Raw genomic sequence first — 25480 nt, forward strand, 5'->3', positions numbered from 1 at the left:
AGATAATTGATATTAGCTGTATTAATTTAAACTACCACCAAAAAAGATCAAACTGTTTCATGAGTCTGCGTAAGTTTTAAGCAATAATACTTCTGTAGTGTGCACTGCAAATGCACTGACTTGGTTTGAGCCAAACAAAGCCTTACATCCTTCAGTCTCCCTCTGGTTATGTTGAACTCGATTAGGATTTTCATGTATTGGTGACATCTTTTGTGTGAATGGTAGTTCTACCTCAGTTGAAGATCTGGGTAAAAGATGCCATGTATCACACCTTCAATCACAACGTTTGAATACGCATCTGAAAGAAAAAATGTTTTTCAGTAACATGCAATAATGTACACAATGTACAATAAAGACGTCCACAAACCATGAGCTGATGGGAGCAGGTAGGGGTCTCTCAGAAACAACATAACTGGCTGGTGTGAGAGTTTACTGTGTAGAAGAAATTATCACTTTTTTAAAAAGAGTTAAGAAAAATACAAAACACAAATAAAACAATATTATGAAAAAATTACCTCGATCCCTCAGATTCTGTATCAAAAGACCTGACAGATAGAAGATTAAGGTCAAAACATAGCATTTTTTATTTTGTTAACTGTAACTTCACCTTACCCATAGCTTTCTGTTTTTGGTATTGAGGGACAATGGCGGATATTCAGGAAATCCAAGAATATCTTTGGGAGAATCTCATTTTCCATAATTATGGTCTAAAGAAAACAGGCAACACAATTACCTTGTGGCCATAAGCACAAGGGCAGAATCCGTACAGTGTGTAAGTGCACTGTGGCAGGAACACTAAAGTCAACGAGATGTGGGCTTGGTCTTACTCCAAATCTGACTTATGCCACTGTAAAGGATTATAAACTAATCACAATAAAACAAAATAGAATTATAATATGAATATAAATATACATTCAATTGCAACAACAAAACAGAACTTAGAAATACCTGCAAATAGTGCTCAAGACCTTGCTTCCTCTGTTCCAAGACCTTTGGGACCCAGTTTCTCACATGTTTAGAAGGAATTTCAGGCGGTTTTATATTTTTCTTCAACTATATGCAAGAAGAACATTGGTGAATAAAACAAGTTTGTATTGCCTAATATACAGAAAACAGTGTGACTAACATGTTTACGGTCTAAACATTGCATCACTCACCATTTTGTGCAAGGTGTGGAATTCACTGTAGCGCTTCTCGACAGAGTGCTGTCTACCATTTATTAACACTTCAATTTTGAAGACCTGAAACCACAGAAAGTGCGTGAGCCCCAAAGCTCCTTTTAACTGCTGAGCTGTCACTTTGTCAGCCGCTAACAAGAGGAAACATCCCGTTTCTCCTCACAGGCTATAACTTCCTCCATTTATCAGTACTGTCTACTGTCAGCTCGGGTCCTTAAGCAAAGGAGAAAACTGTTATTCAATGATCTGAGACAATGCAACAAAACGAATGTCTCTTATTGTGTATCTGGGAAACCACAAGGCCTAGTATTTAGTAATTGCACTAAACCACTGCATGAGTAATGGACACAAAAGGACACTTTACAGTTTCAACACACAACAGTCTTTGGTTTTATGGCACAATCCTGTTATATTTGATGTTTGATTATGTGAACTCATATGTGAACTCTATTTGAGTGCAATGAAAATTCTCACTGCGTTATCCATAATGACTGTAGATTAACATTACATGTAATGTAATGGGATATGTGTTTTAGTACTTAAACTGTAAGCAATTAAAATAATAAATACAATTTTACAGTGAAGCAAATTTGCCCAGCACTGAGGATCACCGCCTGAATTTATTTTATTTACTTTATTTATTATCTTGATCTGACCTTAAAATACATGTATTTCACAAAAGCATTGTTACAGAACAATAACGATATGAAAACATATGAAACCGCATTATTATTCATAACCAGAGGACAGAAAGGTCTGTTTACGTTTTCTTTCACTGAGCTGCGGCTGACTTACCGTGTACCCTTTCTCGATCGAGTTGTTTTCTGATCGAAACGACGGGATAGACACTGACACTGGATGCATTTCGGAAGAAAGCGCATGGAAACTGCTGGTGAATATTTGATAATGGGTGTTGACGCTCAGAAACGCCTTCTCTGCTGGTGACAGACGGACATCTGTGCGGCTCAGACACAGATACAGGCGCAGATCAAAATCTGAGACTTTGCAGCGACTGTGCAGCAGCTGCTCAGTGGCGCCTCCAGCGGCGAGGAGGCCTTTGACGTCAGTATTAAGCATAGACTGTAAGATTGCAGTTTGTTTGGACTTTTTACACATTTACCACATATTCTACTTCAAGTTACGTAATGTGATCTAGCCTGCATGCCCGATAAAGCATCGAGCTAGCTTGGGTTAGCAAATGCAAAGGTAGGTTTTAAAAGTGTCTACGATGGTTCCCGGATATTTTCTGTCAAGTCTGTTTGATATGGACAATATCATAGATCCATGGTCAGGATGAGCCAGGAGTTGGGAAACGCTTTTAGTTTAGAAACAGGAAAACAATGAAGTTAAGGTTAGGAACATTGTGTGGATTAGAGGAAAAGGTTAGGGTTAAGTTTAACCTATAATGATGTGACATTTTTAATATGGTCATAAACTGTTTTTGATTCAAAAGTGCATCTCATCCAATCCAAACATCATTACTCCATAGTTCTTTATATGTTTTTTGTGGCTTATGCTAAAATACAAAGAAGAAAACAGATTAATAGTCCAGTGGGTTTTATTCCAGACAGTTTTCTGCTATTAAATCTTAATGTAAATCATGAGGTAAATACAGAGAGGTCTACAGTGGGAAACATGTTTACACACACTTCATAAAAAGACACATTTGCATTTTTTTCTCTCTCTGTCTGACATGAAACCTGTGTCAAACGTTTTGGATTTCCTTCCACAAACTCCTCACAATAGTTGCAGGAGTTTTGGTCCATTCCTCCAAACAGAACTGGTGTAACTGAGACAGGTCACCTTGTGTGCACATGCCTTTTCAGCTCTGCCCAGACATTTTCAACTGGACTGAGATCAGGACTTTGTGACGGTCACTTCAAAACATTGTCTTTGTTTTCCTTAAGTCACTTTGTAACCAGTTTGGCAGTTTGCTTTGGGCCATTGTCCATTTGGACCCATCTGCGCCCGAGCTTTAACTTCCTGGCTGATGTTTTGAGATGTTGCTCCAATATTTCCACAAATGTTCTTTCTTCATGATGTCATCTATGTTGTGAAGTGCACCAGTCCCTCCCGCAGCAAAACAGCCCCACAGCATGATGCTGCCACCCCCGTATTTCACAGTTGGGACGGTGTTCTCAGGCTGCAAGATTCACCCTTTTTCCTCCAAACTCCATGTCATAACGGCCAAACAATATTTTTTGTCAGACCACAGGATATGTCTCCAAAAATGAATGTCTCTTTTTTTATTTGCAAACTTCAATCCGTATTTTTGATGTTCCTTTTGGAGTAAGAGCTTCTTCCTGCAGAGTTCCCTCTCAGCCCATGTCGGTACAGGACTTGTTTCACTCTGGATGATGACAAACTTTTACCAGGTTCAGCATCTTCACCAGATCTTTTGCATTTGTTTTGATATTGTTTATATTCACATTTCAGATACAGCACGTTCATCTCAGAGACACAGAACCCGCCTTCTTTCTGATCTGTATGATGACTGGTCATTTCCATCTTAATAGTAAGGGGCATTGAGTTGCTTTGTGTACGAAATGCACGGTAGAAATAAACATTCCTTGCCTTGCCTTAAATGTAATGTAAATGTCTGACTTTGTAAAAAGCAACAAAAACATTTGTAAAAAAAAAAAAAAAATTCTCTCTCTCATTCTTCTGGCATTTAGCAATTATTTTTTTTGCATTTTTAAATTCTATTTGTCCTAAAAAGTAAAAGTAAATTCTGGTTTCATGTCAGACACTGAGAAAAAAAATGAAAAGTAAACATCTGGTTCCCACTGTATTTTATACTGGCATTTATTTTTATTATTTTACATTATACATGGAAGGTACACAGACACATGTTTTACACAGTTCCACGTTTTATGTTGGAGTGGCCTCCAACATAAAACGTAAAGACGTAAAGAGTATTTTGTTTGAATTCCCAATCCCAGGTGCCTTTTTTCCTTCAGAATGTCTGTGTTGAATCATCTCCTAATATCTATAAGATGTGCAAGAAAAGACAGTATTCAACCAATTGTAGTACAAATGAAAACAAAGTGAGTGAAAAGAAACTTACGATGACATATGACAGCCAGACACAGAGGCGTGATTACCAGTGTAGCGGACATCACAGCGAACAATGTTGTTGCTGTAGTCTATTTCTGGAACGTGATACTGAGGATTCACACTGACCTGTTATAATAATTAAAATGAAGATCTTTAGTTAAATGATTTAATCTCCAAAGCAACAATGGCCTTTGACATCTAGCAACAAACCTTGAGGATATAGTTTCCAGGTTTTACATCTGTGATGTCAATCCACTGACAGTCGATATCAGCATTGTAAGTATCATAGCATCCTGGGCTCAGACCCTGCATGTTCAAAAGAGACAGAGAACCCATGAAACAAACCATTATTCATTTATCTACATTTTCCAGAATAAAATAACGTAGGCTACACGTATGCAGAACAGCTAAAAGCCATTTTATCCAGAATTTTTGCAAAACCTTAATTTTGTGTCAGTAGAGGATACATGGACATGTGTGAAGCACTTTAGACAAGGTTAAACTGTTGCTGTGAGCGAGATATGCACTTGCAGACACACACACACACACGCACACGCACACACACGCACACACACACACGCACGCACACACACACACACACACACACACGCACACACACGCACGCACGAACACACACGCACACACACACGCACACACACGCACACGCACACACACACACACACACGCACACACACGCACGCACGAACACACACGCACACACACACACACACACACACACACACACACACACACACACACACACACACACACACACACACACACACACTCATATTTAATATGATATGTATCAGGTCTTTTGCCCTGGGTATCCGTTATTATAGAACACAATGAATCAAAGCTGACTTGGACAGTTAGAAAAAAGTCAATTGTTGCTTGGAAAATGTCACCTTCACCAAAGCAGACAAATAACATGACGTCATACAACACAGTAGTTTAGGAAACCAAGTCCATAAGGAGCACATAATGTTATGCTCCTTGAAGTAAATCATAGCAATAAATTTTTTATTTAATCTTAATTTTGAACAACATATGAAATATGTAAAACGTTTTGATAGTTGTATAGTTAATCAATCTAATGTTGTGACATGTTTTGAGCAGCTACGACAGACCTGCTTGTGGCTGGTGCAGGCATAGCGGCGATAGTATCCATAGTCACAGGAAGTGTCCTCCAGACAGAAGCTGACCTTGTGACCCTCTGCCACTGAATGGTGAGTGCTGGCATCCAGCAGATCATAGTGACTAAACTCGTCCATGCTGTGGTAATGTCTGCAAATCAAAATTTAAGTCATTGAAGAAGGTGTCGTTTGAGTATCAACTCAAGACTAAATAACTGAAAGTAAGGCTTATGAGCTTATGGTTATTTTTGTTTATTATAGTAAAATTGTCAGAATGTTTTACAAAATCATCACACTAATGCTGCTCTGTATCAATGATCTCAAACACAGTATGTATTTAAAACCAGACTGTCTGAGGTTTAAGAGAGGTTTACTTTGAAAACACTTTAGTTACGGCTGCCTGCCTGTTCACAGTTGAGGAGCAAAATGCCTGCTTCTTACTACATAGCATAACTAAGGGCTGAGGTAGTGCACCACAAACTGTGAATGTAGAAAAGTGATCCCCCTTCAGTTCAATATGGGGCAAATATCATTAGTCTCTTCTGGCTCAGAGCCCTCATCTCCGAGCATTTATACAGCTCATAATGTCTTCCCTGTTGATTACACCAATACAAACGATATGGCAAAATGCCCTCTATAGCTTTTTAAAGAGACAGTTTTTCTTTTTCTAGGAAAATACTGTATTTCTAAACCCATATGACATCAGCTTACACAATGCAAAACTGTCAATTGTGTCTCGACAGGGGGAGCCAAATCACACGCAGCTGCAGGAAAAGACAAGTTGGAAAGATAATAGCATCTTATGAGGCAAGTGCTGTTTACACTCAGTTTGTCTCTACATAATGGAGGGACCAGATTAATCTATTTGTTTAAGGCAAAATTCAAGTCTAGTCTCTATTCTTACTTTCCCCAAACCCAACACTTTGATTATGCCTTGTCTTATTTGGTTGGACCTGTGCATGTAATGAATACAGACGAGACTCATGCGTGTTAACACGCCAAGCCAGATTAGCCATGGGCTGATTCCATCGCACAGACTCGCCTTTTCATCTCTTCATTTTACTTAAAAAGCTTGTGTCTGTGGCTATGAGCTCATTATCTTAAACTTAGTGTGGTTTAAGTTTGCTTGGGTTTTTTAATTAAGATATGGTCTCAGCCTTAGTAGTTTTGGTACTTACTGGTGACAGCTGTGCCACTCCCAGGAGTAGCGTGGTCGGCTGGGGAGAAAGTCAGCTGTGCCCTGGTTCTTGACCCTCTGTGGGAACCTCAGCAGCATCCGAGTGTCGTAGTCCCGCATATTGGAACTATACGCTGAACTGCGGTCAACAGCAGAACCACATAAAGCATTGGATTGAGGCACATGCCACATTGTTTTTCCTCCTGTCCTCCCTCCTCTCCCCAAATCTGTCTGACTCAGACTGTCTGCTTTTAAGTGCTGGGTGGAAAAAGCATTCAGAGCCGCTGCTTGTTTGGGTTACTTTTCAATAATGTGTTTACCAGTAAGGCTTTCACTGCTGAGGCAAACTATGATTAAATCTTACACAGATCCTCCACTACACCCGTCTCCATAACCAGTGGGAGGATTTGGTTAATTTCACCTAATCGTAATTGACACAAACATGCACACACACAAAATGAGTTTGTCTCAGAACAGTTTGTCTGGCATCCATGTGTTTTCTCTTTGTACCTGGACAAACAGTTCTCTTCAGCTGCACAGCGCAGGTTGTACATTGGCACCCTCTGAACATAGACTGAAGCTTGCATGTAGTATGGGTCAGGAACCAGGTCAGGAAGACCTGCAAATAGCATTGTTTATGAACAATATAATATAATGTATATGGTATTTTTTTTTAATAATCTGAAACTCTTTTCAAAACTGTCATAAGTTTAACGACTAAGAGAGTGAGCTCATACCATACTGATGCTGCCTCGTGCCATACCCAGGTCTGGACCTTCTTCTGGGCTGTTCGTAAACGTCATAGTGGTTGTAATACGGGTTTTCGTAATCGGTGGACTTGTGTGGATCATATGGATCATCTCCGACCATCATGTCGTCTCTTCGCGGTGGTGGGGGGCTTACGCTGGGTTTACTTGCCTCATTGCTCGTGCTATTTTTGCGTGTGTCCGCGCGCTCAGCTGGGCGCGTGTGTCCTCTGAGAAGTCTCTGTATTGACACCGGCATCCCAGAGACTGGTCTGGAGCGCCGTTGCTGCGGCTGCTGCTGCTGCTGCTGCTGCTGGCCCGCCTCGTCCCGGATAACGGTGACAGGCTGTGGATGCACTAGTCCGTGCGCCGCGCCGCGCCTCCTCGCGGGCTGGTACTCAGAGCCCTGGCTCAAAATGCTAAAAAGTTTGCCGTTGTGGGACCACTGCAGCGTCTGCCGGAGAGGCGCACTCTGTCGCGCACTGGATCCATCTGTTTGTGTTTGAGCCGCGTGCAAAAGGGACACTATCAAACACACGCACGCATATGCCCAAAGGTGCGCGCCAAAGATGCGTAATCCCATCACGAATGTTGACAATGAAAAACTACCCACCTCAACTGATATTTAGGCTCGTTATACATGCGCCATAGTCTACTGGGTCAGTGATATCCAAGTGAAACAAGTCATCATAGTCCCACAACCCCACTGACTGATGGAGATGAGGAGGAGGAGTGAATGTGTGGCGGAGTCTCTTGCTGTTACTTGATGCCCTGTAATTGGGTTGATGATTTTACCATTTGGAGCCTATGTACATACGATACTGACATTTACAAAGTTCATGCAGGACTTCCCGCATATGTGGTCAAAAACTGGGGAATTTGTCCCGGAGAACCGAAGAAGAATCAGGGTTTTGAAGTGTTGTGTAAGTGCTGTGACCTCATTCTTACAAAACGTTTTCATTTTTTTTTTTGATCTGCAGTTTGCTGAGACAAATGATTTACTGCTGCCTGTTGCTTGACCTCCGAACCAAACTGCTACACCCTATGCCAGAAGAATCCACTCCACATTCGGAAAACCAAACATTTATGGCAGCTTGATTATAAGACAAGTCACAATGAATTTAAATTACAACATTTATTTGTCTTTTATAAACTATTGCCACTGAATTTTGATTAATCGCACAGCCAAACACCATGTTGCCCTACAAAAGAAAACCTTCAAATGCTGCCTTCACTTTGGCAATGACATAATGTGTCTATTCTCGTCAACTTCTTAAATGTCCATTGTGCATTTGTTGACTGAGCTGTACCTCTCTCTGTGAGGGAAAGTCCAGCCAAAGCCTTTCATTTTTCTCTTGAAAGCAGAGGACCGTTTCTTATCCTGCTAAATATACCATGCAAGTGGGCATTACCTGCTATGCATCAACAGTTTGTGTACAGTGACCTCAGACACACAGGCTTTGGAGAGTTTAGACAGTGTGTTTGCTGGATGTTTTCATTTGCATAGATTTAAGGATGAATCTTGTCTTTCGAGTTGTGTTGTTTGTGTGATTAGTTGTGCACATTTTAAACTCTTCAGTGTCATAAAATTGCTTGATATTCTACCGTACCATTTTTGACAAACACAAAACACTTTATACTCCTTTACTCTAAATGCTCCCAACAATTCTTATCTTTTTGGTGTGTCTTCATGCATTCAGGAGCACATTAGCCGACAAAACTGACATGCCCATGCTGTTTGTGTTTTATTTATGCTTAAATGTATTTATACTTAATCAGTGACGCCAGTTGAGGCGCTTCAGTATCAAGAGTCGGGCCAGAGAAGGGACTGTGCCTGTGCTTTGAGGATGACAAATGAAGGCTCTTGATCCTTCATACCGATGGTTCCTCCCGGAGAGCAGAAGTATGTGCATGTGTTTTCCTCCGCCAGACCAACAGTCAGAACCAGCTGTACCGGGTCACTGCTGTTTTTAACTCATAATTCATAGAGCCCTTCTATCGAGGACAGCACACTGTTCCCTCACAAAAACTCAAAAGACACATCTGCAAGGAATTAGCCAAGGTTTTTTGTCCACGTTGTTGGATTTCACTTGTCTCTGGGCATTGGGGTTGGAGTATTTGAATGAAATGCCTGGGCAGGAGACTAAATCCAGTTCAGTAGCATCGCTGAATCAACATCTGGTTAACCACTTCAGACGATATGGCGGCATCACGTAAGCTCTGACAAAACACATGCTGCAGCCTGAGCAGAACAGACGATCATATAATTTTATAGGTAAGGTATTAACTTGATTGATATCCCCTGTGGTTTAGTGGTGTCTGCCAGATATTCAGTATAAAGTTACATACTGAAAATGACTGTTAATAGGCAGGCATTTGAATTAAATACTTTGCCCTCCTTCTGCCGGGATGATGTCACCACTGTCAGGACCACACACCTTGATCAAAACCGTTTGAACTTTTAAAACCACATTCCAGCTTTTATTGTGTGTTGCTAAGTCAGAGGGAAGGGAAGGGAATCTTATTTGTAAAGCGCTTTTCATTATGACACAAGTCACACCCAAAGCGCTTCACACATGAAAGCATTCTGTCAGCATTCACTCCATGCTGATGGTGGTGAGCTACATTTGTAGCCACTGTTTCCGCTGGGGTAGACTGACAGAAGCGAGGCTGCTCACATCTGTGCCAACGGTCCCTCTGACCACCACCAACCACTCACACAGGCATTGGGTGTCTTGCCCAAGGACACAATGACAGTGTGCACCTGCAGGAGCCGGGATTTGAACCCCGACCTTCCGATCATGAGACGACCCGCTTTACCATCTGCGCCACTGTCGCCGAGCAACTAAACCGTTGTAAAACTCAAAACATTTAACACGCCAGTGATACCAAACATGCCGCTAATGATCTCAGAGTGAAATATTAAAATAAGGCATTGGCTACGTATAGTCAAAGCAGTAACATCTCATGGAGACGTGAGCTCGTGAGGTTCTGCTTCTAGCAAAGGCACGAGTCAGGTCTAACGAGAGGCGAGCCCACTGGAAAAATGTTTTTTGAGTTAATTTTAACCTATAGGCTCAGTGCACTGTAGCAACTTCCAGTATGGTAATGACTGTTTGATTTTCCAGTTTTAACGAAAATAGTAAAAAACTAAATTGAAATTAAATCAATTTCAAACAAAAAAAGTTCAGATTGTGGAGATATTTTTACATTTATTATACGTCAAATTAGTTTTCGACTTTTGCTCCAAGTTCACGTGTCTTCCTTAACATGAACTGTCCCAGCCAAATAAAACACAAATAAATAATAAATTAAAACACCTACATTTATAAACACTTTATAAACTCCTCTGGTGAAGTATCTACATCCCACATACAGGTAAATTATTATCTTTCAGTAAAACACAGCTGACTCCCCAGAGATAAAAACAAGGACAGAAAACAGTTGTTACCCTTGAAAGTTTGCATCATGTTGCAAAGCAGCATTCCATTCACAGACCTATGAAAACTCCCGTAATTAATTAGATAATTGTGTTTTAACCTATTCACTGGATGAATGTGGCTTTAAACAACAAAGGTCAACTTTACATAAGCAGAAACACTACAGGACATTACAGTCCTACACTACAGTCCTGAAGTCAAAAGTAATGCAAAAGTAGGTCCGTGGCTTCACATGTGCTGTTCTTGTGGGGGTAGAAAAACAATGATGCATGCACTTTGCTATTTTACCTCTTTATCTAGAACGTCATGCTTAGACTCAAGCTTCATATCTGATTATGCCAAAAGGCCCCATTGTTATACTGAGCTGGTCTTCAAACTCCTTTTTTGGATCCACATGCGGCTCATTAGCATTTCTTCTGGAGCTCTTTTGTTGAAAGTGGTCTGGTAAAGACCTGGCTTAGTTTTGGTTGGGACATCTGACCTGGTTTTGTGGGTTACTACACATTTACAGTAAAAATGCTAGTTTAAATTGGTTGCAGCTCTTTACAGATTGGACCTGGTCCAGAGACTCACAGTCTCTTCTCTGAAGGCAGTACTCTAACCCTACTGAAGAGTTATGAGTGTGTGGGATCACCCATGATGCTTTGCCAGGATCCTTCCTCCCGAGTCCACTGGTTTGACTTCCTTACAAGTGGACTCATCCAAAGTTTCCTGCTACTGCTGTGTCTGAGTGCATTCAGAGCAGCTGCAGCAGGTCACATGTCAAATCATAGCATGAAAAAAGTCACTAAAAGAAATAGTAAATAAATTACTGACATAATAGATTTGCAAGCAAATCTATTTGAATCAGATTTTTTTGGTCTAGTTTATCGCTAATAAAAATGCAGACTTAATTGTATGGGTTTAAATTCTGAATAACCATAGGAATAATAGGAATAATGTTTATGTTTCATTGCGGACATTGCCTTTAAGGGGAGTTTAATTGAAGGCATGTAGGGGTGGAGCTTTAGCCTTTCAAAACCAAAACAAATTGGATGGAGCAATTAAAATCAGCTCCAAGATTATCAGCCAGCAAATGGAAGCATTTCCAGTCTATGCTACAAATCCACAGTGAATCGGGCCACAAACATAGTGGCAGATCCGCTACACCCCTTCTGTGTGACGTTGTGATTTAGGGCCAATAGAGAGGGCTCACATCCTTTGTCCCAGTGTTCAGCTGTTGAAGCAACTCTAAACTCTAATATCTTGTACTACATCTGCATTATGGTACTAAATCATCTGGGTGTCTGTACCCTTTCTTTTATGCTTTTATGTTTTTATGTACATTTCTATATGTGTCATAGTTGTCTAAACTAAAGTTGTTGTGATTGTGTTAATTCTTAACGTTAGAATATGAGTACATATGGTCGTATAGTTGGTGAGATATACTGAGTAACTGTTAAACTGTTAAGCTCTGAGTTAGTTATTGAAGTAATCTGCCACAAAAACTAAATACGTCCCAGTTCCCACCTGTAATTTTTTGTGGAACTGAACAATACAAAGTAATGCAGTCCTTGATGTACGTGATGTACTGTAGCTCTAAACACTTTTCACAGACAAGCCAAACATTTCCTCCTGTGTCATAAATACTGTTATTCTCTGTCTCCTGCTTGGAGCAGAAAGCTGGGGCTCCCACCACACAGAGTCTGCTGGACTACGTGGCAATTGGCACATACACCGACTGTACGTAGTGTGTGAATGTAGGAGGAGAAGCATAAGCACTAACTGACTCACACTTTCACTGTTTTACCCCACAGTCCGAGGAATGATAAAGAGATTACAGTGAAGCCCGAGTAAACACAAGCTGATCCAGGGCCTTGCTATTTGCCTTTTGTCTCCTGCCTTCATTGAGCTTTTGGAGAGGATATTTTACCCTACTGTTGGGTATTACATATCCATATTGACCAAATCATATTTCTCTTTTACCTTATCTATTTGATGACATTCTGTTGGATATGAGCCTAACAACTGCAAGTTCCTTCACTGAAGAGACCGTCCTAAAGCGTAAGCCAGGGATACTTAGTAGAGAATACTTTCCATTGCGTGAGCTTCCACTGTCAACAATTGAAAGTAATGGCGCCATCTACGGAAGGAAAGGTGTACATTTGGGCCATGTTGTGACTACATCTCTTCTGTTGTCTCTTTTTGTTGCTGTAGTGTCGAAAATACCTTCAGAAATTAGGTTCAATAACCATGATGTCGATTAGTGATATCTGACCCACAGAGAGTGACTGTAATACATTGAAAGTGAGTATTTCATTAAGTTATGGCAGTCATGAAGTCATCCATTGTCATCTGCAGTTATTACCATTTAATGAAGTAAAATACAGTACAATGGCAGGAAAGTTTCAGTAAGTAGTAGTACACGTCTAGTGTAGACAAAAGTGCACAATAGTTTCAGAGCACATTCGTTTTTTAGTTAATCAGTGCAGGAAATATATTATGAAATCATATAAAAATATATCCAGTCAACTCATTATTAATAAATACCACTATGAAGATTGTAACAGCACAAAAAAGATCATGTTCACTGGTTTACATGTAAATGAAGGGATGGCTTTAGTGCATTGTTGGGCTCGGTTGCTTTTTCTCATGTGGTGAACAGCAGGTGTCCAGTGAAGACGCTTCTGGAGCTCATGCTGACACTGCCCTGACTGGACTCCAGCCTGACAGTATCCCCCGGCTCCAGCTTCAGCACTGTGTTCCCCGTCAGAAGATATCGTCCCACGAACGCCCTGAAACTCTTCAGAACCGACGCGTTGTTGTGCCGCAGGTTCACCGTGGTGTGGGAGCTGTAGGAAACGCAGAGGAAGCTGAACTGGTAAACGCCGGGTATGACGCAGGTGAAGAGGCCGCTGTGAGGGTCGTAGTGGTGCTGTTGGTTGTAGATGACAGTGAGGAAGTGCAGGGTTTTCTCGGAGGATCGGTTCTTTCCCAGTGCGACGGAGAATGCTGACTGTGGTTGTGTGGCATTAATGTGAGGTGCTGGTGGACCAGGAGGGCCTCTCAAGCCTGGGGGACCTGGATAAATACAAACTCAAATATGAGCACATACTGTTTACATGCACTATATTCTTCAATTCATCCCAATTATTTCAGCACCTCGTTGTCCAGGAAGTCCTCGAGGGCCTCGAGGTCCGGGAGGTCCTCTGACACTGCATTCTGCAAAATGAGAAACACAGTGTGAAGGCTTCATGCAAGTCTATAAAGAAAAGCTTCATAAACATAAATAAACTAAAATCTTGTTAAAGTAGTTTAAGTAGTTAAATTAATTGGGCTGAAATTAACATTAAAATGTCATTTTATCCTGCATAAGTTTGTGGAAAATACAAATACAATAAATAAGGTCTGAAACACATTCAGCTGATGTTTTGGCTGAAATGTTTTGGGCCGAAGTTGCCCTTTGTGGCCTATATAGAATATTGAAATATCCCTGATTTTTCTGTGTTTGTGGCATTAAAAATGCATTAAGCATTGCAATAGCATTAAAAATACTTTGGGCTTGCTGCTGCCAGTGTAAACAGTGAGTCCATTATTAATCTGAATAAGAGTTATGCAAGACACTAATTACACCTTCACCAGGAGTTTAAGAGGAGGTTAATCGTTTTGTGAATATCTACAATATGGCTACAACATGTTACATAGAAACCTCTTTTCAACTGACCTCATCAGAACAGCTAGCACCCGGCACTGCACAAGCACACAACACAGTAGAGAGAAAATGTTAATGAAAATGTTAATTCGTAAAATTACATTCACCACACATTTAAAAACACCATGTTAAATGAAGAATTAAACTCAGAGTTTGGAGCCTCACCTGAGCAGCTCCGCTCCCGCCAGGCTGTGAGGTCAAGAGAAGGCAGGCTGGAGCACCGCACCATGCGGTTCCTCCGGGACAGGACACCAAAGGCATCCTGTGGGACCTGTGTGATCCCAGTGTTGTCACAGATGACTCTTGAGAGGGTGACCCTGGACAGAGCCAGCCTCTGTCTCTGTGAGAACACTCCAGGGTTCTCATACCAAAGCCTGAAATGGACCGTAAGCACAATCATTGTTTAAGTATATTAGTACATCAAACATATTTGTGTATGAATGTGATAGTGTGGTTCAGACCTGTCTCCTTGACGGATATTCTTAAACTGGTTTGCAATAAGGCACGCAAACAGGGGACCCACGCGGCCCTCGCGGACAAACGGCTCTGCGACTCCTCCCAGCCACACGTCAATGTTTTCAGGTGTTCCGTAGAGCTGCAGCAGCCGACGGGCCAGCTGTGTGTTGTTCATCACTTGGGCCAACTCGGCCTGGTTTCTGGGGGCAGAGAGACCGCAGAACCTGCGCCAGGCATTGTATCCTAAAACAAAAAGAAATGGCGTAAGATAATTTACACTATATATCGGAAGTTAAATTAGGTTTTTTAAGATCTACCTGGCAAGCCGTGTTCACGTCCTCGCTCCATGTTCAAAGAGCCCAGGTCCAAAGCCAGATGCTGCACAAACTGAAACAATCTCTCCCTCAAAGCATCGACCAGCATGTGATCCTGAGTGTTCAGTTTAGCAGGACGGCTGATCAAACCACGAATCAGAGGGTCAATACCACCTGGACCATAAAAATACTGTCAGATTAAAAGCTTTAAAATAGGTTGAATTATCACTGGTTTTGCAGCTTACCCTCAAAGACAATCCTCCATGGGGTGAAGAAGGACCTGTACAGGGACACACTGGGGAACTGGGCATTCTCTCTGTAGTTGTCATCCAGACGGGCTAACATGGGCTGAATGGCCAAATGTGCGAAGCGATAAGCAGCGGTGGCAAAAACATTGGAAATACTAGGGTCAACTCTTGGATTGTAGCCTGGATAACGTCCAAGAAGCCTCCTCATAGTTTCGGGACCAACAATATGTGGCAGGTAGTCCCTGAACACAAAGACCTGCGGCGTCAGAAGAGACACACATTAGTACAAGAAGCACAGGAAAGTTAAAGTGCAAAGGAGAAAGTTGTTACTTGAGTGTATGCTCCCAGGATCTTGCGGGACTCCTGGTATAGCGTCTCACTGTCCCACTGGGGGTTGATTCTCTTCAGAGCTCGAGCCACACGGTTGTGCTCCCTCATAAACAATGTGTGAATGGAGGTCAGAGCAATGTTCTCGTCCACACGTACGTCACCTTAAAACAAACAAAAATCATTCAGTTTATATCGGGATTTGTTCCTGGCCAACAATGTAAAAGCTACCGTTTGTAAAACATACTCCTGCAATAATAATATCTGAAGTAAAATCAAGCTAAAATAAGCTAATAAGCAATAGTATAACAGAACTGACCCGCGATGAAGCAGGGCACCTCAGTGGCATTGGTGTCATTGGTGACTCTTTTGCGTGTGGCGCACATATTCATCTCCATGTTGGTGAAAGGCAGAAGCTCTCGGCCGCTGTCTTTAAACTCAGTGTTTACACGCATCAGGCCCCCTTCATTTTCAGTGTCCCGCAGGAAGAGGGCGAGCTTCTCTTCAGAGCCGTAAACCTGACCCAGATCGAGGAAGGCCGTGAGTGCATTGATCTGCTCTCGTTTTTTGGGCTCTCCGCCAAAGTTATAGGCGGAAAACCCTGTTCCACATGTGGGGGCTGATCTGAAGGCTGGGATACAGCTATCCTTTCCAGTGGGCAGGCGGGGGTCACCAGGGGGTATCTGGAGAAGACAAAGTATGTCAGCACCTTAAACCATTGGGAAGCTGCATTGTACAATGTCATGAATGCAGTTTGCACTCACCGGGATGGGGATGCAGGGCTCGGTGCGCTCACAGCTGTCATCACAGTTGACTCCGTTGCTGAATGAGCGGATGCTTGGAGAGAATGGGGTGAAAGTCAAGTCGTGATCATTCCACTGACCAAACAAAGTGACCATGTGGGTGTACTCTGTGTCATTGACCACTCCTGCGTCTGTTGTTGCCAGAATGTTGTTGGACACCTGTCTAACCTGAAAATAAAAATAAAAGATGTAGTTTGTACTCATCAAAATATAGAGAGAATTTTAAACCCATTGGAATAAAATGCCACACCAGTGGGAGCAGGAAGTTATTAAGTGTCCGGTTATTCCATCCTTTGGGTTGAGAGATGCCATCATCATACTCAGAGGGAAGCCAGCGAGTGAAGGGGGTGTTAGAAGCTCCAAGACGAGTGTTTTCTCTAAGAAAAAACACATAGGTTTGTGTAACACAACTTGAGACATCAAAGTAATGTCAAAATGGTCTACACAATCTCCTGTGGTGCATGTCATAACCAGCTGAGCCTTTCACAAGCGTTTCGTCATAGTGTCACCACAAACTCACAGTTGCTGGATAAACTCATTTGTGTTTGAAAAGTTATTGAGGTACACAAAGTGGCACTCACAGGTTGTTGCAGACACTAGTGGCCGTGCGGTATTTGTTAACATTCTGAGTGGTTTGGCAGTTTGGGAGCCTGACTCTTCCTGCACATCCGGTGATTTTCACCAAGCTTTCCAGCTGCTCTTCAGTGAGCAGATCTGTGGACACATTATCAGACCGTTATCAGGCTGTCGAACAGAAAAAGGGAGCAGTGTGGTCTGTTTCTGAGGCCTGACCTGTTGCATTAAGCGAGCGCTTGTGAATGTGATGCGTCCTCTCTTGCAGCAGGCGAAGGGTCTGGTCCAGGTAGTCTGCAGCTCGCACAGCGGAGCGGGTGTCTCCACGGGGCTGTTTTAGGAGACGTAGAGCATCATGAGGCCTCACCACCTCCCGCCGCACTCTGCTCAGACTCCTGCAACACAATTGAAAGATTCAAGAATCAGAGAGGGGGGGAAATCATGCTTTATCTGACTGAGAGTGCTGAAATAATTATGTATATTGTCTTTATTTAATAATGAATTATTATGTTTTATAAATGCAACCAAGTTATTTCTATGTATCAAAAACATTGTGTATCATTTGTCGTGCTTCTCATCATATCATTATCAAATGATTATATTTAGGGCTGGGACTTGTCCCGGTTAATTCCGATTATTAATTACATAAGGTTTAGTGCGATTGAAAATATGTTAATCACGTTTTACTTTGCGGCACAGACACTTGTTCAGTTTTCTTTGTCCTGCAAGACGTAGCTTAGGGACGAACGCGGCGTGAAGCCAAAAACTGTCAGACTTGTTTATTCACACAGTTAAGTCTAAACTTACTTAAAAAGATCATTCTCCAAAATAAATCAAACTGTGATTGTCTTTGAGGCGTTGAAATGATCGCACAGGCCTCACATCTCCACCGAAATAAATGCCACCGAAAAATACAAATAAGCATCTAAAATATGCTCAATAAATGATGCTTTATTATATTATTTAATATTAAGTATTTAATTAGGTTTTAATAAGACGTATTTTAATATAGTAGTTTGTCATGGATATAATTAAACAGTGCACATCAATTCAGTGTTTATGTATCAATAATAATATACTCACTCTTCTCTGGAGTACTTGTATGCTTCATCCACAAGTTTCTTTGCATCTTCAAAACATTGCATGAGCAAAGGACTGCCAAGAGTTTCTTCAACAAACAAACAAAGTATTAAAATCATTAAATGTAAAAATGTTGACCTAAAGATCCTGAAGAAGTAAATGTGATTCTTTACCAGTCGGCTTCAGGTGAGCCGGGACAACGCACAGGAATAACGCGAACAGCCCAGAGAGCAGCATCTCTGTAAAAGTTTGATTTAGGTTCATTAGAAATGCTAGAATTAACGTGGTTGAGAGAAAGTGTGGCGTTACCTGCGTCGGCAGCAGTAGAGGACGTCTTGATGCTGTGGCGGCCTGTGGCTGTGTTTAAATACACTCAGAGCAGAGGCCTCGCCCTGGTGCGGCTGATGCTTCTGTCAGGAAAGGGCACTTCCTCCTTCCTTCTTCTATCTCATCACTCATTATCCAGACAATCGAATGTGTTTGTGCCTTTACATTTGATAGAACAGGCAGCGGGTCCGTTTTGTGTTGTCTGTTTCATTTACAATACACAGCACATGTAATCAGTCAATATAAACATGTGGTGTCTCTACTTTTTCTTTATTTTTACTGTAATTCATACACACCTTTCAATTGATTATTCTTTTTTATAAATCAGATTGATCACACTTTACTGGTACTAGATATTTATACAATTATTACACTCATTATTTATAAAAGACCTGAATACATGCTCTAATATTAAGCATTTTCAGCCATAATTTATCAACAAACAAGTGTAGCCAAATATTTATTTTGCACCTGTTGACTCGAGTGTGCGGCACAGTAGAAGCCGCTGTCTAGGAAGTCTGTAAATGCACATTATTAAACCAGATTTTGAATGTTTTATTGACATCATTAGGGCTGAGTGTTTTTCAGTGGGGGTCCCGGATTGTTTGCATTGTAGCTTTGGGGCTCACGGGATGAAAAGCTGGTCTTGTGCATTAGGGAAATGGAAAAACAGTGTTCAGTAGTTGAGGTGGACCATATACTGTACAATGCAAGGATCCAGTTCATCCGTGAACAACAATGGGGCGGCTTCTCTCGCATGAATTGGAAAAACTGACTGGAATGCAACAGAGCAGCTTACGAAAGCCCTAGACACTGAAAAAGGTGTTTTATGTAATGAGTCACGCTTGTACGCTTGAATTTTACAAGAGAAATGTCACTCTTCAATCACTTGAGGCCTGCGTGTACGGATAGAAATACTTCCCGCTCACTGCCAACCTTGCAGGAATAGTTCATTAGGATATGGTCAACGTTTCGGGCCGGATTATTTGTATTTGTTGTATAAACCAATGAGTTAATGTGTTCTAGACGTTTTGAAGCACTCGGTATATCTCGAGCACCGACGTTCCAGTCCATCTTCAGGAACTTGGGCAATAGGGCACTGTGATAGAACCAATTTATAAGTAAGTAAAGGCCTATACGCACCATTAAACCTGATCGAGCAAATTTACCTGAAGCATTTTACAAAATCCTTCTTCTTAAATGTTTGGGGAAGGGAATTTTATTTAGATTCACAAAATAACTCGTGAATTATTATTGATAATTGCATTAAAATGGACGAATGCATAGCGAGACTAATCATTTCACTTAGTTTTATCCGTTCACTGGTTTGAAAAAGCAGTCTCTCCTTTTGCCCCCTTGTCCTCCTGGTTTAGCTCTCTCTCTCTTTCTCTACCAGCCAATGTTTTTGGATCGCCCTCTTTCTAATTTTCCCAAAGATGCTCTTCCTAAAGCTGAGTCCTTCTCTGCCGGGCACTTGTTCATGCAGTTGATGGTGATCACAGAGGGACCTCATTAAGTTACTTTATCGTTATAGGCTGGTGTCTAGACTTTCACCTGAGATGGCTCCTTATACATCCTTGCAAGTTGCACTGGCCTCTTTGAAGAACGTTTTAAAAAGCAGAAATGAACAGCATTTGATGAAACCTTGTTTGTCAAGCTGAAGTTAGGTAAGAGCGTTTCACCACGGAGTCGGTTAGAGTGTGTTTGGAGGTTGGGGTTGAGAAATCACACCAACAAACTTTACAAAGACTTCATGTGTTTGATTACAGGGCTTTCACTTGATAAACTTTATGTGGTGCTTATACTTTAGCACGGAACCAGGAAACAGGAAATGTTTGACCAGTCAATTACATGGAGGAAGCTGAGGTCATTTATCGGAATGTGATAAGGCAGTTGTTTTCAGTAAAATAGCTAAATTAATGTTCATGAATGATTAACTTTGGGTACTTCCTTTTTATTTCTGTAAAATTCAGTAAATACTGTTTTACACTGCATGTTTTGATAGTGTTCTGTGTTGTCATGGCCAGTTCAGAATGCATATTATACATAATATTTAATCTTATAGTAGATAGAAGTCCCAAACTAAGTGGATTTCTGAATTTAGTCCAGTGATTCTCAACGTTGATTATTCCTCTGCAGAATAAATAAATAAAGTTTGAATCTAGATGTGTTTTATTGTCCCTCACCTGAAATGGGCAATTTGAAATGGATGCTCTCGTAAACCAATGTGACTTGACGCTGTAACAATACTCATCATAGAAAATAAAAGTCACTCCTTCATGCGAAAGTGTGAGTTATATGAATTTTTTTTGCGCTTTGTGAATTGTAACTTTTTATATCATGAGTCAGAGGCAAAAACAATACCAGCTTCACGTGGAAACCAGCAAGAGGTAGTTGCAAGACACGAAGAAGGCCATTTCACAAGCCGCCGCTGCTGGCCAAAAAGTCCCGAGTCTTCCCTCCATTATTCCTCACAACTTTGTCTTGCATGTGAAGACAATGCAGATCAACGTCCGTCTTTCAACACTGCGCCTTTGTTCTTCGCCCTTTCGTGCTCTCAGGTGTTTACTGCCTCACAAAAGGAAATAGATGTTGCATATATTCCTAGCATTACTTCACAGATAAACTGTAACTGTGGACCTTTGAACCACCTGATGTCTACTGGTTCTCATAAATGTATTGTATAAACTTTTATTACAACCCATACAGGAAATGATGAATAATGTGTGATACATAATTAAGCTGATCAAATCTTATTGTAAACCTCACAAAAATTATACATCACACACACAACATATATTTATTTTTCTATGTGAACTCGAGGCCCATACAATAAACACAAAAAGTACAGTTCACATTGACGTAACATGACTTATTCCAGCACACTATATTGTAGTTTTATACATAATAAACCATACTACAGTTCACCATAATATAATAAACTATAATAGAGTTCACCGTGGTTTATTAAACTCTAATAAACTTCTAGCATTTATAGAAGTTCATTATAACTTCCCTAAGTTATTATGTTTAATTTTGTTCTTGATTTTTTTTTTTTTTTTCCATCTGATCTATTTCCCATTCATAGTATTTGAGTCTTATACATACTGCTTACATCTGTATAATTTCCCACAGGCATACTCCACTGTAATCCATATATTTTTTACAAGTTGTGGTTATTTGAAATAACTTGTATCAGTGTTGTATGCTTACAGGTTAAACATTAAGAGAAAAAGAAAACAGTATGTGGTTAAGTGATAAGTGATAATGGTTTCACTTCCTATTTTGAGACTGCTTTGCCTAGGGGCCATGGACAATTTGGCGCCCTAGGCAAGATTGCGCTTTTGTAGATTTATCAAAAAAACAAAGCAAAAGGACACATTTGGGAAGTGTAACTAGATGCTTCTGTTGTTCTGGTTGAAGAGTGGTGTAAACAGCACTTTTTATCAATGTAGACAAGACCAAAGAGCTAATCCTTTGCAGTTCCAGTCCATCTCTGACCAGCCGGTGGAGGTTGTAAATAGCAAAAAGTACTTGCTCACACTGATGACAAACTTAATTTTGCACAAAATCCGGATTCAATGTGTAAGAAAGCCAACCAGAGACTGTATATGATCAGGAAGCTCAGGGGCTTTGGAGTGAGCCCACACGGGTCAGACTGATTCAAAGTGTCCTTGTTTTTAATATCACCGCGTGGTTCACGCTGGCAAACAAAAACAAGCTACAAAGAATCATAAAGCATGTAGGAAAGGTGATCGGCTGTGAACAAAAATCACTGGACATCCTTTGTCAAACAGCTCTGCGTAGAACAGCCAAATCATCAGACCTGGGGGGGGCTGACCGAGGTCAACAACCCAGCAGCAGGACCGCTATCTGCTCATTTGTGCACGGAGAAACAGGAAAAGCACTGCACGAGCCCTACAAAATGACCTCCAGAGGGCCACAAATGTGCATGTTGGTCCTCAAACGGTCAGAAACCGACTCCATGAGGGTGGTATGAGGGCGTTGGGCCGGTGCTTATTGCCCAACACCGTGCAGCCCATTGGCATTTGCCCGAGAACACAGCGATTGGCAGATTGGCCAATGGTGCCCTGTGCTCTTCACGGATGAGAGCAGGTTCACCCTGAGCACATGTGACAGACGTGACAGAGTCTGGAGACGCCCTGGAGAACGTTCTGCTGCTGCAACATCATCCAGCATGACCGGTTTGGTGGTGGGTCAGTGATGGTCTGGGGAGGCATTTCATTGGAGGGCCGCACAGCCCTCCATGTGCGAGCCAGAGGTTCCCTGACTGGCATTGGGGACCGGGATGAGATCCTCAGACCTATTGTAAGACCATATGCTGGTGCTGTGGGCCCTGGGTTCCTTCTGATGCCTGATAATGCCAGGCCACATGTGGCAAGAGTGTGTCAGCAGTTCCTGCATGATGAAGGTATTGATGTTCTGGACTGGCCTGCCCGTTCCCCAGACTTAAATCCAATAGAGCACATCTGGGACATCATGTCTCGGTCCATCCATCAACGCCACGTCGCACCAAAGACTGTCCAGGAGCTGACTGATGCTCTAATCCAGGTCTGGGAGGAGATCCCTCAGGAGGACCTCCGTGGTCTCCTCAGGAGCATGCCCAGGCGTTGTAGGGTGTGCATTCAGGCACGTGGAGGCCACACACACGACTGAGGATGATACAGACTCGTTTGGAGGAATTTCTACAGAGTCTGGATCAACCAGTGACCTGATTTGTCACTTTGATTTTGACTATAATTTTGGATCCAGACCTCCAGGGGCTGAGAATTTGATTTTCATTTATCATTCTTATGTTATTTTGTTCTCAACACATTGCCCTACACTATGAATAAAGATTTTCATCCGAAAAATCGAATTGATTGACATTTAGGATGTGTTTTTTGAGTGTGCCCTTTTGTGAGCAGTGTATTATAATATAATTTAATCCAATCTAATCTAATCTTCATTTATAAAGAAAACATAACTTCTAACAGCATAGGAATTGCTTGTGATTATTGCTCCTAAACCTAACCTAAATCCTAAGACCCTAAACTAACCCTAACAATAATTGTAAAACATAAAGTATCCGCTCCTTCCAGCAGAGGGCGCACTATCACGGTGACTCCGCCTCACCGTCGTGGATCTGCAGCTTTCTGTTATTGTAGAAAAGGCCTGTTCCTTTTTTTTTTTTTACATTGTGAGAAAAGTAGTTGGTTAACCCTGGTGCATTCAGGGACGCTCTTTGTTGGTTTACTAAAAGGGCTGCTTAGAAAAACTGCCTATTGGTTTAATAAATTCCTATATTTAATCTTGTGCTTCTCAACTCAACTGGTCTAGATTTTAAAAGGAGCCAACCTGCAAATTATTTCCCATAATAATCATAAATGAACAATTTTATGAGGGTTGCAGATGATCATAATGGGTACAGGTGCTGCCCCGGGGCTGTAGTTGTTGAAAACCACTGATTGGTTGATATTATGAACAAATTGCATGACCCTAAAAGTTCTACCATAATTGAGGAATGCATGACTTTAGAAATGCAGAAGTGAAAACATGAAGCAGAAAACCACCAACACCAACCAAAAATGTGTAAAGTCCCTTCCTTTCAGAAGCATTTTTGACAGAACTCAGTTTAATTGCAAAGGTTATATAAAATCATTTCCATGATTATGAAATTCAATTAAAAGTGAAAATACAGTAAATGCAGAAGTTGTCCTCTGCACAGAGCTGATGCCTTTCTCTTTCTCACATCTTCAGGAAGACTCCAGTATCTGCATAAACTGAAACACGCCTCACTGTGTTTAGACCAGGAGACTTTTCACTGCGGTGAAATTGCACTTTTCGCTTTTTGCAGCCCTAAACAAAAACATAAAAACGTGCAAAAGCTCAGTTTTATTATTTTTCTAAAAATAATAAATATTTTAGCCTCAAATTTTGTCCTGATTCAGTCTTTTTGTCTTTGTTTGACATAATTATCTGAAAAACAAACAGTAATTATATTATATGTAATGGCATGAAATGATTTAAGAAAATATTGCAATAATGATGACGAGGTAATGAAATCTGGAGTCTAGTACAGTCTAAGTACAACTTTAGTGGAGTACAGTTGTGCTCAAAAGTTTACATACATACTTTTGTCAATAAGGCCTATGATGAAAACTGCCCCATACTGTGAAATATGGAGCTGGTTCTCTGATACCTCTGGCTCCAGCAGAATAAAGTGAAGGTCCCGTTAGTGCCATCTCAGTCTCCTGACCTCAGTATCACTGAGCCACTGTGGGGAGAGCTCAAACATGCAGTTCATATGAGACAGCCCAGGAACTTACAGGAACTGGAGGCTTTTTGCCAAGAAGAATGGCCCGCTTTACCATCAGAAAAAAAAAAAGAACCTGATCCACAACTACCACAAAAGACTCCAAGCTGCCATTGATGTTAAAGGGGGGCGATACACGGCATTAAAAACTGGGGTATGTAAACTTATGATCAGGGTCATTTTGGTACTTTCTTTTTTCATTATGTTTTAAAAATAGCAAACTCAGTTGTTTCATCACAAATGGCTTCACACAACCACTGACTATGAGTGAAGAAAAAGGTTGTGTTATCTTTCATATTCTTTGAAAAATAGTCCCAAAAAAATAAAGATTCTGCCGGGGGATGTAAACTTTTGAGCACATCTGTAGTTGTTTGTAGTAGTTTGTAGTAGTTTGTAGTAGTTTGTAGTAGTTTGTAGTAGTTTGTAGTAGTGTGGGCTGTAATAGCAAAAACAAAAGTTATGTTGTCAATAAAGCTAAATTAAACCTATGGTTGCTTATAGTGGCATTTTTTTTTTTTTTACTTTTATTTGCCTCATTTTTTACACACATTATTCTTTCTCCTTCCTTCAGCAAATAGAGTAAAACATTAAGTGATATTCAGAGCAAGGGT

At 41.1% G+C, this 25480-nt stretch overlaps 4 protein-coding genes across 4 annotated transcripts; all 4 read right to left on the reverse strand.

Annotated features, from left to right (window-relative positions):
- Positions 1-142: 142 nt before the first annotated feature.
- On the reverse strand, positions 143-2193 carry snx24 (sorting nexin 24). The gene is made up of 7 exons (XM_079551613.1): positions 1974-2193; positions 1158-1241; positions 949-1053; positions 613-707; positions 516-545; positions 368-432; positions 143-298 (listed from the first exon to the last, which is right to left on the reverse strand). The coding sequence occupies exons 1-7, from the start codon at positions 2040-2042 to the stop codon at positions 228-230; spliced, it is 519 nt and encodes a 172-aa protein (XP_079407739.1). The 5' UTR covers positions 2043-2193; the 3' UTR covers positions 143-227.
- Positions 2194-4087: 1894 nt separating this feature from the next.
- Positions 4088-8019, reverse strand: loxa (lysyl oxidase a). The gene is made up of 7 exons (XM_079551597.1): positions 7286-8019; positions 7059-7167; positions 6550-6687; positions 5366-5522; positions 4446-4541; positions 4246-4361; positions 4088-4167 (listed from the first exon to the last, which is right to left on the reverse strand). Exons 1-7 carry the CDS (start codon positions 7875-7877, stop codon positions 4161-4163), a joined length of 1215 nt encoding a protein of 404 aa, XP_079407723.1. The 5' UTR covers positions 7878-8019; the 3' UTR covers positions 4088-4160.
- Positions 8020-13276: 5257 nt separating this feature from the next.
- Positions 13277-13969, reverse strand: LOC306959879 (protein HP-25 homolog 1-like; the record flags this gene model as incomplete). The annotated part of the gene is made up of 2 exons (XM_079552131.1): positions 13277-13794; positions 13876-13969. The coding sequence occupies 2 exons, from the start codon at positions 13967-13969 to the stop codon at positions 13364-13366; spliced, it is 525 nt and encodes a 174-aa protein (XP_079408257.1). The 3' UTR covers positions 13277-13363.
- Positions 13970-14413: 444 nt separating this feature from the next.
- Positions 14414-18592, reverse strand: mpx (myeloid-specific peroxidase). The gene is made up of 14 exons (XM_079552130.1): positions 18536-18592; positions 18400-18465; positions 18230-18314; positions 17366-17541; positions 17155-17287; positions 16824-16950; positions 16535-16741; positions 16090-16453; positions 15774-15934; positions 15441-15699; positions 15199-15369; positions 14887-15124; positions 14591-14799; positions 14414-14463 (listed from the first exon to the last, which is right to left on the reverse strand). The coding sequence occupies exons 2-14, from the start codon at positions 18461-18463 to the stop codon at positions 14429-14431; spliced, it is 2229 nt and encodes a 742-aa protein (XP_079408256.1). The 5' UTR covers positions 18464-18465; positions 18536-18592; the 3' UTR covers positions 14414-14428.
- Between the last annotated feature and the right edge of the window lie 6888 nt (positions 18593-25480).

This window comes from Gobius niger, assembly GCF_951799975.1.
Source record: "Gobius niger genome assembly, chromosome: 2".
NCBI lineage: Eukaryota > Metazoa > Chordata > Actinopteri > Gobiiformes > Gobiidae > Gobius > Gobius niger.

Excerpts from the sequence above, each read along its gene's own strand:
- loxa (XM_079551597.1), bottom strand. The coding sequence starts at position 7,877 with ATGGGATTACGCATCTTTGGCGCGCACCTTTGGGCATATGCGTGCGTG. Across the intron at positions 7,168-7,285 it reads CACGAGGCAGCATCAGTATG|GTCTTCCTGACCTGGTTCCT; the intron begins GTATGAGCTCAC and ends TGCTATTTGCAG. Across the intron at positions 4,542-5,365 it reads CCTGCACCAGCCACAAGCAG|GGTCTGAGCCCAGGATGCTA; the intron begins GTCTGTCGTAGC and ends TTGAACATGCAG.
- mpx (XM_079552130.1), bottom strand. The coding sequence starts at position 18,463 with ATGCTGCTCTCTGGGCTGTTCGCGTTATTCCTGTGCGTTGTCCCGGCT. Across the intron at positions 15,370-15,440 it reads ATGGAGGATTGTCTTTGAGG|GTGGTATTGACCCTCTGATT; the intron begins GTAAGCTGCAAA and ends TTTATGGTCCAG. Across the intron at positions 14,800-14,886 it reads AATATCCGTCAAGGAGACAG|GCTTTGGTATGAGAACCCTG; the intron begins GTCTGAACCACA and ends GGTCCATTTCAG.
- snx24 (XM_079551613.1), bottom strand. The coding sequence starts at position 2,042 with ATGCATCCAGTGTCAGTGTCTATCCCGTCGTTTCGATCAGAAAACAAC. Across the intron at positions 1,054-1,157 it reads TCCACACCTTGCACAAAATG|TTGAAGAAAAATATAAAACC; the intron begins GTGAGTGATGCA and ends TCTTGCATATAG. Across the intron at positions 546-612 it reads CCAAAAACAGAAAGCTATGG|GTCTTTTGATACAGAATCTG; the intron begins GTAAGGTGAAGT and ends TCTATCTGTCAG.